Here is a 13370-nt window from a genome sequence, read left to right as displayed (position 1 = left end):
ATAGAGTCGTGTAAGACCGTCGTGTATGATCGTGTGAATACTGCTTGATAAAATCAAAGACTATATAACTTTTATATTATTTAAAGGATCTGTTGCGTGCAAATACAGCTTATATTGCACACATATTGAATGAGCGAATATTGAATGGTACTGAATGGCTGAATAGTTGTGCCTTTAACTTTAAAAAAATAATTTAAGAGGGAAATTGTTTTTGACGTTTTCGATGTGAAGGTTCGATTTGAGTGCTGGTTGATGCTTAAATTATAATTATTTTACATGATTTCCTCGCATGTTTGGAGAAAAGCACTGTATATGCCTCGGCAGGAACAGCAATTCGTGGATTCGTCTTCTTTGTCGGACTCCGCTTCGCGTCGTATCGTAATCGAAACTCATCCACGAATTGCCCCTTCCCGGCATCTGCAATACTGTACTATTAACCAACAAAGGTACAAATAACACCCACAATAATCAAGACAACGTTCTCGGTCGAAGTACAAAACCGCACCGGTGTTCTCTCTTCCACCGCAACTCGGTGACGTCAGACGATGTGACGTCATCAAGTGCTGCCATCTTGCAGCGACAACAGCTTTATAGTCAGTTGGCTTGATCCTTATTACTTTTTGTGACATTATGTCTTTGTTCTCCAGGTGTTATCCGCTGCTACAGTAATCGCCAAGCACACCAGCGCCCTTTGTAACGCGTGCCGCGTCGCCTCCGGAAAGACCACCGAGCCGCAAGCTAAACGACATTTCGTACAAGCTGCTAAGGATGTGGCCAACTCTACAGCGGCGTTGGTTAAGGAGATTAAGGCTCTGGACAGCGATTATAGCGAGGTTAGTACGTTAGATAAATAACATAAATAAGCCCGATCACTGAAATAGACGCTAAGTGTTACTTTTTAAGGCCTGAAATGCTATTTTACCTCTACTGAAATTCCCCACACAAGTATGCCGTATCTTAATATGAATAAGACGACCATGATACGAATAATCTCGTTGGAATACCTCCTGACGGCCGGAAATCAAAATTTGTCAGTATTAATTCAACTCTGTCGAATTTCTTACTTAACTGAAGCCTATGTACTATATGTAGGACGCTGGTCGTCAGGAGGTTAAGATTACTCAGGTAATTGTGTCAAATAGTACTAAATTAAATTAAATAACATTTCTTTATTAAAGACAAAACATGGTCCATAATTGTGTTAGTTATAGCTTATCATTTATGTTAGTAACAACCGTAATAGTATTTTATGCAACAGTTGTATAAGAAGGGTCAAAAAAGGCGAGTGGCGTGAGTTACAATGTGAGCCGGAGCCGAAGGCATAGGCGAACATTGTAAAGGAATACGCCACGAGCATTTTTTGACCTACTTATACAACGTTGCATACAATACTTTTCCTACGAGTCAACAAAAATAAATCTTAATTTAGGTAAACAAAGCAAAAGTATATAGCCAAGACGCGCGAGCATACCTTGTTACGCGCCCGGCCCGCCCCGGGCCGCGGCCGGCCGGTCAGCGACACCTCGTAACTCATGAGGCCCTGGTACTTGCTACTTGCTAAATTAAATTTTTGAACAGTTTTTTCTCGATTTTGGCCACCGTAGCCTACGGAGACTAACAAGCATCGCTAAGCGGTCTTCGTAGTCTATGGGTGTTGCTATATTACGGGTGTCACATGCGGGTTTCTGACTTATGAAGTAATTATTTTTACTATGCAACCAAATGAATATTTTGTAAGTTGGCAGCAATGCACTTAGTTTAAAACTGTATTCGTTTTGGTTTTGTTAGGTTGGTAGCCATTAATCGCAGTAACGTTATAGCGATTAAAAGCACAAGAGCTTTTATGAGGAATAGACAATATAGACTTTTCTTGAAACCTTTTATGTATGTTCTTATATTCGTGTTAATGAATGCATAAATGACAGATAACAGTAGAGGAGTAGGAAAACTAATAAAATGTGTAATAATTTCTAAACAACAGTGACTTTGTCCGCTGACCCACAACGGACGACAATCTAGCTTATTAGCTATCATGTTTAGAATGCTGTTGCTACTCCCGCATACTCTGCCAAGCAGTGAGGCCGCGGTCTTGCGCCACGCGGCATCTGCACCGTCCGTGTGCGCCGCAAACATGGACGATGCGCTGCAGAACCGCGGCAGTCTCAACAGCATCCTAAAAGCATTATTGTATTGAATGCGCAAGGCATTGTAAGCTCGCTGAGTATATTTAACCCGCAGACTTGACGCAATTTGACTAATGAATCGTTTTAACAGGCAAATCGGTCCCGCTGCGCCGCCGCAACCGGCCCGCTGCAGGAGGCAGTCCGCAGCCTGTGCCAGTTCGCAGACAGCCCGCAGTTCAGCTCCGTGCCGGCGCGCATCTCGCCACAAGCCAGGCAGAGCCAGCACTCTATCCTCGAGAGCGGCAGGCATGTGACACCCTACAGTCCGCAGCCTGTGCCAGTTCGCAGACAGCCCGCAGTTCAGCTCCGTGCCGGCGCGCATCTCGCCACAAGCCAGGCAGAGCCAGCACTCTATCCTCGAGAGCGGCAGGCATGTGACACCCTACAGTCCGCAGCCTGTGCCAGTTCGCAGACAGCCCGCAGTTCAGCTCCGTGCCGGCGCGCATCTCGCCACAAGCCAGGCAGAGCCAGCACTCTATCCTCGAGAGCGGCAGGCATGTGACACCCTACAGTCCGCAGCCTGTGCCAGTTCGCAGACAGCCCGCAGTTCAGCTCCGTGCCGGCGCGCATCTCGCCACAAGCCAGGCAGAGCCAGCACTCTATCCTCGAGAGCGGCAGGCATGTGACACCCTACAGTCCGCAGCCTGTGCCAGTTCGCAGACAGCCCGCAGTTCAGCTCCGTGCCGGCGCGCATCTCGCCACAAGCCAGGCAGAGCCAGCACTCTATCCTCGAGAGCGGCAGGCATGTGACACCCTACAGTCCGCAGCCTGTGCCAGTTCGCAGACAGCCCGCAGTTCAGCTCCGTGCCGGCGCGCATCTCGCCACAAGCCAGGCAGAGCCAGCACTCTATCCTCGAGAGCGGCAGGCATGTGACACCCAACAGTCCGCAGCCTGTGCCAGTTCGCAGACAGCCTGCACACATCGCACTACATCAATTAATTTTATAAAAATTCATATAATCTGCACTTGAGCTCCAAAGAATTTTAGGATAGTGCCAGTTGTCAAAGTTTCACCTGCCACTTGGGGTTATTTCACTGCAATATCTCTCTTTCACTGCAGCTCGTAACGCAACTTTTATTTGACATCTGGCCATAAAGCTACCTATTTTGGTCCACAGGAGCATCATATCAGCTTCATGCTCGATGCTGGAGTCAGCTAAGGCTCTCGCAGTGACACCGGACGCCCGCCCTCAGTGGCAAGCGTTGGCTACGCACAGCAAGACCGTGTCCGACAGTATCAAGAGTCTGCTTGGCGACATCAGGTAACAATTCAAAAACAAATTCAAATTGCAAGCAAATTTGTATTGTACGAAGGGTCGACCTGAAAACCAGCATTGTAGTAGGTAAGCCTGCTGCAACACATGCTGAGGTTCGCTCCTTTTTAGCATCATAATTTTAAATGTTTTTTATATCTACATGTAAACATAAATTTGTGCCATGCAAACATTTTTCAATGTGGTGTTAAATAAAAAAATTCTATGTCTATGTCTAAAAACATCATTATCTGTCGGACATCCTACTCTGTCCCTGGCAAGGTCGCCATGTGAGGTGGGGCGTTAAAGGAGAACTACTTCGGCTGGAGTATAGGTGTATTGTCGTTAAAGTTCCAATGCCCGCTTATATATAGTTAGGTGCAACAATATGAGTATGGCATTCATTTGACATTGAGAATGCGTGGTTAAATATTAGTTATCCTCCAGCAATGTACAGTCGACATCAAAGATACGTTTACAATTTTGCAACTTACTCCTTTGTAATAAGGTGAGGAATGTGAACATATCTTTGACGGCGACGTACGGTCATTTGTTATTGTCAGTTGACAATAGACTGCGTATTGAAATAGGGAGCTTATTCATAAATAAATATACATTGTAAACTTTTTTTGTAGAGAGAAAGCCCCGGGACAGAGGGAATGTGCAGCTGCACTTGAGACCCTCGGCAGACAGCGTCGCACTCTTGACCAAGCTGCTCTGCAAGCTGTCGCCCAGGAGCTGCCTCAGATGAAGACTGACTCGTTGCAAGGTAAACTATCCTATATATATATTTCCGGACCGATACGACCTTGAAACCTTCAAGAAAAGAGTGTACTCCCATCAAGGCCGGCTGGTGCTGCTCGTGTTCATGGCGACGGTATAGTTAAGTGTCATCCACGATGACGCGCAGATTTCTCAAATCTAACCTTTAATAATATGACAATACGAATCAAGGCACACGTCCACGTGAATGACACGAACGATCTTACCATTAAGGTGGTTCGATTAGGTTACCCAAAGCTTAAACCTCACTAGATGGCGCCACAATTGCAAATTTTGAGTTTTAATTTTTTTGTGGAGTAGTCTTGGTATTTCTATACTGTAAATTATGTTTAGCGCACTCATTAAATAAATATTGAACTATTACAACAAACATTGAACACTTCATTGTACAAAAACTACCCCTTAATGTCGACAGAATGTTTCTTGACTCTATTTCTAAGTATCACTCACACATTCAAACAGTCTTACTGGGATCCTTGTAGTAGACAATTTGGCACAGCGTGAGTAGGCTTCAATAGCGTTGCGGTATGTACGTGGAAATACATGCAAGAGGATGTGGGTTCGAGACTCATAAATTTTTTTTTTGTTATCAGTATTATCAAGTAGGTACCTATTATTAATAAATTATTTTATGAGAAATATGAGCGTTTTCCATAAACATATTAAAAATCTGATTCTCACACATCATGATATTTTTGGGTTCTTCCAACTCAGAATCACTAGCATAATCAATCCTCGTGTTAAAAAAACCCCAAAATTTGTATTGAAATTTTAGTTTTACATTGAAATTTCTTTCACACTAAAATGTGACGTAATGGTATGGATATTTTAGGATATCTTTCTTTAATGCTAGGGTGGAGAAGAGTCTAAGTAGAATGAACCTAAGAAAGTCCAAATTTGTAAGTCAGATTTTCCGGTATTTTTTTAAAAAAAAAAACGCTGTTTTGTTCTAAAATTAAAGCAATCCCTTACTAAAACATTTTTTTTACGATACATTTAATTAAATTACAGTGAGTTACAAAATTGCATTGCCTTCTATTTATAACCATTATAAAAAGAAATGAGATATTTACCATGTTTGTTTATATTATTGATTTCCCGATATTTTGTCACAACTAGAAGTTTCACACAATGCCTAGAGATAGAAAATTATTTATTTATTTTATTTATTGTCAATTTCATTCAACGGATCACATCATATCCAATTTATGTGTTTATGTATTGCATTATTTTCTACCTAGTTGGTTATTAAATTCTGTTACTTCAATAATCTTTATCTACATAAAATATACCAACGAAAGTTTAATAAAGTATATATTAAAATGAAGTACACAAAATCAGGAATTACATATGACAATATCATTCAAAATCGCCTCCTCTGGCTTTGACACAGGCCCTCAAACGACGAGGCCAGTCATCAATAGCGGCACGCACGATTGTCATGTCTAATTCCGTCACTGTCTTAACTATGGCCCGCTTGAGGGAGTTAAGATTTGTGTGGGGTTTAGCACAGGCTTTCTCCTCAATAACCTGCTATATGGCATAATCCAGAGGGTTAAGGTCCGGGCTGGAGGACGGCCAGTCTTCGTGGGCAATAAAGTCAATTTTGTTCCTTCGAAACCAGGCTTGAGTTGTTTTTGCCTTATGTGCAGGAGCTGAGTCCTGTTCAAAGATCCATGGCTGGTTTTGAAATAGGGTGTGGCTTAAGGGCTTCACTATTGGTTCGAGAACGGTTTCCAGTTTCCGGTTTTCACACCTTTTCACAGAAATGAATCTGTGTTAGCCCTGAGTATGACACACCCAAAATCATGTTTGGCGGGTGCCCACATTTGTGCAACGCAATAGGGTTGTTTCCATCTACAAATCTTAGGGCATAATTGTATCCCAAAAAATTTTTTGGATTATAAGAACATGTTAAACTACTTTTAGGGGACCTGTAATGACCATATTTTTGTAAATATTGAATTTAAAATATCTTTTGGCACACGTCACGTGACCAAACTCGAAACGTCATTGAAGATTCTGATGACGTCACAACTCTCGGATTGACACTGTTGACAGTTAGGCGATTAACAACAAATGACAAATATCAGTTGACAGTTCGTATCTTCTACGTGTGTATGTAGTTATGTGTCAAACCATAAACTGTGACGTCACACAATTTTCAAAGAGCGTTTTGGGCGCGAAACCATCTTTCAAAATATATTTTGTTAATTTAACATATTTAAAGCCGTTTTTAGTATAAAAGCTGAATTTTGAGGCAACTTTTAGTTAATATAGAAAGTAATACAAGCGTTTCAAAAAATTGGAATACGATTCTCTTTTAGGCCCCAATTCATTATAGATACGACGAGATAAGCGTTATGTGTGGTATATAATTATAGCTCACAAATCCACCACATTATGTCATTTTTTATTTATTCGGTAGCATTTGTTTTAACGGAAATAAAGAGGTTGCAAATCGAGTAACAGAACTTCAGAACAGATATCATTTGATATTTACCAGTCGCTTTTCGGTGAAGGAAAACATCGTGAGGAAACTGGACAAATCCCAACAAGGCTTAGTTTTACCCTCTGGGTTGGAAGGTCAGATGGCAGTGGCTTTCGTAAAAACTAGTGCCTACGCCAAATCTTGGGATTAGTTGTCAAAGCGGACCCCAAGCTCCATTGAGCCGTGGCAATATGCTGGGACAACGCTAGGAAGAAAGAAAGAAATCGAGTAACAGAACTTAGTAACGAACTAGGTATAATAGTTATGATGTAAATGTCCATATCATGTTGGAGTCATATATGTATTAGCCAACTAATTATTCAAGATCAATACACTTAGCTCCCTTAGGTATTCGCCTAAGTACAATCTCGGGCAAAATTGAGTTTTATAAAAGTGAACTAGTTTCTAGGTCATATTTTCTATGAATTGGTCATTTTTGTAGACTCCAATTACAGTTACACTTTTCCTGGTTTTTCGCGGACCAGAATATCGATGATTTTTGTAACTTGATTTAGACGTTGCTATCATTTTCAATCCAAAAACACATAAAATCACAATTCAGAACATGCGGCAGCGTTGTTTTCTATCAAGTACCTCAAGCACCAGCGGCCCCTCATGATCAGGTCATCTAAAAAGCAAAACGCTTAAGTAGCAAAATGCCTGAAACGGATGTCTAAGAAGCTTTATACCTAAGAAGTAAAATACATTACAATCATAATGCCTAAGACTTAAATCATCCAAAACGTCAAATGTCTGAGTAGCAGAGTCACAAAATATGCTGTTGCCTAATTTATGTAATGTCTAAAACGCAAAACAGCTGAATGGCAATATACTTTAAATTAGATTTACCTAAATTGTAGTATATCTGATAAGCAATTGTCCTGTATACACCAATAAGTAAATTATCTTGACGTGTATTTTACAAAATAGGGATCTATAATACGAAAATTTTGTTGCTGTGGCATCATTATAGTAGATTTTTTAGTCTTGAATTAAAAATTGGAGTATAGAGCCACCCGGCACCCGCTACAATTGTAGTGTTATTGTGACAATTTGACAAGCTCTTCGCGAAAGTAATATCTGTTTATTGGCGAAATTATTAAGTTTTTTTAGCACACATCCCGCCCGAAGGTAAGTGGTAATTGTGGCCTATGGACGCCTGCAAAGCCAGTAATGGACACTTTCACATTTGTCGCACCTGTCACCGTGGTGAAATAGGCCCTTGGAGGGCTTAAATCCTTAAAAGTTAGCTTGTTTTAATTAAAGGAAACATTCCCTTATTTAAATTAAAAGCGGCCAAGTGCGAGTCGGACTCGCCCATGAAGGGTTCCGTAGCAGCAAGTAACATATAACATAAAAGTTATTTATGACGGATTAAAAAAAAACTACTTACTAGATTTCGTTCAATCCAAATTTGGGTGGTAGTTTTGATGGTAATGTACATCATATATTTTTTTAAATTTTATCGTCCGCTTGTTTTTTTTTCGACATGGTGCGTTTCTGGCATTTTGCTACTAGGTCCTAATGCGATTTAGGTAATCAAAAAAGCAGACATGGTGCGTTTCAGGCATTTTGCTACTAGGTCCTAATGCGATTTAGATAATCAAAAAAGCAGACATGGTGCGTTTCAGGCATTTTGCTACTAGGTCCTAATGCGATTTAGGTAATCAAAAAAGCAAACATGGTGCGTTTCAGGTATTTTGCTATTAGGTCCTAATGCGATTTAGGTAATAAAAAAAGCAGGCATGGTGCGTTTCAGGCATTTTGCTAGCTAGCTGTTGTGCGTTCTAGGAATTTTACTACTTAGGCTTTTGCCTTTTTAGATGACCTGATCATGAGGGCCAGCGGCTACCGGGAAATTCGAAATTCGTCAATTTCGGGCATTTTTCTCTGTCACTCTAATTACGTCTTAGTGAGAGTAAAAGAGAAAGATCCCCACAATTTGCGAATTTAGATTTTCGCGGTAGGCCCCCAGGTCCTGTCAAGTTTCAGCAGTGTTGCCAGGTGAGCGGAAGAGAATTATCGTACTTGAGTGTCAATATTATTGTACCGTTGAAAAAAATATCGTACGCCAATCAAAAAGGCAGCCCCTAAAAATGTCTTGCAAAATAAGCTTAAACTTCCAATTAATAATAAAAAAAAAGACAATTTTCGTCTAAATTGCGCCAAAAATCTGTTTATGTTTGTGTATTTTTGGGATAGACTCAAACGGTATACAGGAAATTGTGACATTTTAAACTTTAAACTTACACCAAGGAGCCGAACACCCAAAAGATACTAATTTTAGCCTATTTCTGAGAGAAAGTGTCATATTTTGCTTCAAATTACTAAACTTTTAAGGTGGCATCATCCAAGGGCTGAAATTATAGTACTTTAGTGTACGATAATGCTCTTTGGAACATTACGTCATACTGGGGCCCAAATTATCGTACATGTACGACAATTATCGTACGCCTGGTCACACTGAGTGTCAGTGTCGACAGAGTCAGCTAAAAACGCGTCAAACATCGCAACGTCGCGCCGATGCATGGAGTGGCAACGCCGCGATGTATTTGTACACGACATTTGTCACACACACATGAGTAAAATTTATAAAAATATAACGTTGATTATTGCATGATTTCTGTATGAAACAAAGTTTTTCTATTAATTTAGCGCAAATGAATATTCGAAAGTAGATAGATGCGCAACTATTTATGTAATAATATTGTGTAATTAATTAATAAATAGCGATTGTTTTTTGTATGAAAATCGAACCACCTTAAGCGAATGTTCTGTTCGTTTCCCTTCTATGTATATCATAAAAAAAAACTCAATAGATAGAACTGAAATTAAATGAAAATTAGATTTTTTTTCTATCGAGCCAACTTTAACCTACTAAGATTTTGATTAAAGTCTGCCCTTGCAAGTAAAGCCTGACCAGTAATATATGATCACGCGCCATATTGCGAAATTTCATTGCAACTAAATTTTTCATACTAAATTGAACTGTCAACCTATAGAGAATAGCAGCGCCCTCTTGACAATGATCATATATTTCTGGTCGGGCTTTATAATCAAATTTCCGTGTGATTTTTTACATTAAAATGGTATTTGCCCTTGATTTAATGTGAAACAATTCGATGTAAACCCTTCAAAAGGCTAGAATCTCGTTCTGTAATTGATGTCTGTCTTCTTTCTCAGGTTACCTGGAGCAAATAGAGAACAGCACCACGGAGATGCTGGAACGCATCGAGCCGGTCCGTGTCGCGGCGAAGGGAGAAGCGGAGAATCTAGGACACTCTGTTGTACAATTGGTAAGGATTTCTATCATTCCAGTCTTGGACTCCGTCCACTTCTTCCAAGTTAGCTCTGTACTGCCTTTGAAGTGATAAATTTTGCAAAATATCGAGATAATTTTCATAGGAATTAGGTTTTATGGTGTCACCTGTCTATTAAGTGTTATCTGTCTCTCAGAGTTATTTTGCTCTCTATAGGATTAATTCCTGGACAAAAAAAACAAAACTAAGAAACCAAACAGTCATACAAACATATAAAAAAAGCAATACAAAAGATGTATCACAACAAAAAGACCTGGAGGTTCATAAATTATAATTATGTTAACTGAAATAAATATAGTTATGGCTAATGCAAATTTTTGTATAAGATAGAAAAATAACTGATATCTGTACTTATTTACTAAAACAATTTATGTTCAACTATATATAATTTTTTTTTTTTTTTTAAGTTTGAGGATATTCACATTTATAGTAAAATTATAGTAAAATAGCTATTTTATCTTCAAGTTCACTATTTGTTCTAAATCTATCAGATTTTTGTGCACAAAATGGGACAATTTTAACTTTTTTTATTTTCTCTTAGGTATCATACTGTGAGCCGCTCGTTTCGGCCACCATCGGCGCATCCTCCAACATGACGTCATCATCATCATCAGGCGAGCTCATCGAGCACGCTCGAACCGTACTAGAAACGCTGGCCCTGGTCACCCATGCCGCTAGCCAGGCTGCCGGAAATCCTACTGTAAGTAGTTTTTGCTACATATTTCTAATACTGGTTCAGACGCAATAAACTCCCAAAGACTAGACAAGATATTCCCTAAATAGAATGCACTATGTATGCCACCGTCCGAATCAGAGGTACCCAAAAAGTGACAAAATTATGTTTAGTATCTCAATTTTAGAAGGAAACTGAATCGAAAAGAAAAACTCCACAATTCAATGCCATATCGCAATCATGACTGAACATAATTAAAGTAAACAAAGTATTATATCGTGAAACGGTCTAATATTTTGATAATTATGTATGTATATCTATTATATTTGCTAAAATTAGCCATCTAGCACCTTCTAGATTCCATAATTAGACCTCCCGCTCACAATTCCCCTGCTTCCAGGCCCTCACCGCGCACCGCACCGTGGACCAGCAGAGCCAGCTGTGCCGCGCTGCGCTCACCGAGCTGCTGGAGTGCGCGAGGACCGCGAGCACGGAGCGCGGCGCCGTCGGCCCGCTGCTGGACTCCCTGCAGCGCTCCGTGTGCAAGCTCACTCCTAGCAGGTACATACCTTATACTTAACACATAGGCCGGGTAAACTATAAGGTATACAATTAAGATTTCGTATACCAAACTACAATTGAGTACTTTTGTTTGGGCTCCCAACTCAACTGTAATATTCATTTCGGTACGCTGTAGTCAACTATAAAAGAAAAATTCACCAATCACGTGCCGCCGCACTTCCACAGAAAAGACTAAACGAATGATGCGTTTATGTCTTTTGTACTACATTTCTGTCTAGCGAGATACGTATCAATTTTCATTAATTATGTAGGTCTTATAGTACAAGAAAGTATTATTTTAGACGACTCGTAGACAAAGTATTGTACACAACAGTGATATAATCAAGCTTTTCTAATTCGTACCTTACTTAGGCAACGAAGCTTTTTCGACATGACAACACACTGGTCCAAGCTTTGCTCTCCAGCAGCTCGACCTTTGTCCTCGCATAAAAGCTATCCCTCTTGACCTTAAGCCCTTTTCTTTAAAGGCAATGCAGGTGCAGGAACGCATCTTCCCTCTGGGCTTGAGGTGGCCCATTTTGGGAGCATGTGGGACTCACCTCCCGCATCTGGGAATTAGAAAGAAGGGGAGGAGCCTACCCATTTAACCCGGCGTTTCCCACAATGTGCCGTTTAGGTAGACGTCCTAGGATCGCGAACATTCTACCACGACGCCCCCTCGGAGGACCTTAAGCCCTTTACAAAGCTCGACCTTTAGCCTCGCTTTATAGACACACTTAGCAACTATGTTCTGCTCTCCGGATTTTTTTTTAATACAAAAGTAAAATAAGAAACCATAACATAATATATATATATATATATATATATATATATATATATTATATTCTTAGAAATGGTTTTACAGATATTTTACAGTGGCAAACAAGCATACGGCCCGCCTGATTATAAGCAGTCTCCGTAGCAAGCAAGAGGAGTTACATGCGCGTTGCCGACGCTAACACTCCGCACTCTCATTGAGCTCTGGCAACCTCACCGGCAGGAACACAACACTATAAGTAGGGTCTAGCGTTATTTGGCTGCGGTTTTCTGTAAGGTGGAGGTACTTCTACTACTCTGTAAGTTGGGCTCTGCTCTAGATCTGGAATGACATCCACTGGCTGTGCCCTACTACACAAAGCGAGGTGTCATTCACAGTGCCCATAACTCTCTTTTTCACGTAGTTTAAGAACATATAGTTGTTAGATTTGTAGCTGTCCCCCAACGGCTTATCCTTTGTCCATTGTTAACTAAAACGGCGCGTGCCACTATCTGCAAAAAAAGGACCCGGTCACTTTACCGGTTATTTAATTACAACTCCTATGGTAATTGAAATAAGATTCAAAATGAACAAATGGAAAAATAATATGCGAGTTCTTGTGTGGTCCCTATACGGTTACTGAGTGCCGGCGAGTCGAACACTACAGAACCAGCCTAAAATGTGTCCTCGATATGCGTTAGACTAGCCAGAGCTCAGGTGCCAATTAGAATTATACGACCCTTTTTTCGGTACTGGCACGCGCCGTTTTAGTTAACAATAGACAATGGATAAGCCGTTGAGGGCCAGCTACAAATCTAACGACTATACCCGGGTCCATAAAAAAGGGGAAAATTTTGATAAAATCCGTAAACAAGGAAATATAGGATACGTAGTTTCTAATATATATTCGTACGAGTATATGTAACATGTGGTGGAGCTAACTATATATGCGGTTACGTCAGGGCGTCCTTAACCTAGCGCACGTATAAATACGACTGCGATGACCCGAGGGCCCGGAATAGCCCGGCGCATCATTGCTTTATTTACTATAGGCGTGTCTAATCTACAAGTGTGCCAATATTGTACATTTTCTACACTAGATAAAATAAACGTAAGACATTATTTCGAGATTAGAAAAATTGGCAGGTAACATGGAAAAAAGTATTTAATTAGTTTTGTTTATCAAATAAACCCTGCGGTGGCAGCATGGTTCCATTTTTATCACTTGTCACTATGCCCGTCACTTTCGCGCTTACATACTTGTTAGAACGGGACAGGGATGGTGACAAATGATAAAGAGCCGACCATCTTAGGCGTACTGAACATATTTACCACTAAGCTAGGAAAGA

The 13370-nt window shown here is 40.4% G+C and overlaps 1 protein-coding gene across 1 annotated transcript in view; it reads left to right on the top strand.

The window, feature by feature from the left end:
• Positions 1-13370, top strand: part of LOC133532287 (talin-1) — a 165395-nt gene that overhangs the window by 114141 nt on the left and 37884 nt on the right. Inside the window, exons 38-44 of the mRNA XM_061870891.1 lie at positions 648-833; positions 2275-2429; positions 3302-3445; positions 4072-4205; positions 9894-10006; positions 10572-10730; positions 11104-11264. Of these exons, the coding sequence (XP_061726875.1) occupies positions 648-833; positions 2275-2429; positions 3302-3445; positions 4072-4205; positions 9894-10006; positions 10572-10730; positions 11104-11264 (1052 nt within the window). The remainder of the gene's footprint in view (positions 1-647; positions 834-2274; positions 2430-3301; positions 3446-4071; positions 4206-9893; positions 10007-10571; positions 10731-11103; positions 11265-13370) is intronic.

This window comes from Cydia pomonella, chromosome 26 (assembly GCF_033807575.1).
Source record: "Cydia pomonella isolate Wapato2018A chromosome 26, ilCydPomo1, whole genome shotgun sequence".
NCBI lineage: Eukaryota > Metazoa > Arthropoda > Insecta > Lepidoptera > Tortricidae > Cydia > Cydia pomonella.
The sequence above is the reverse complement of the archived record's forward strand: the minus strand, read 5'-3'. Positions and strand labels throughout refer to the sequence as shown.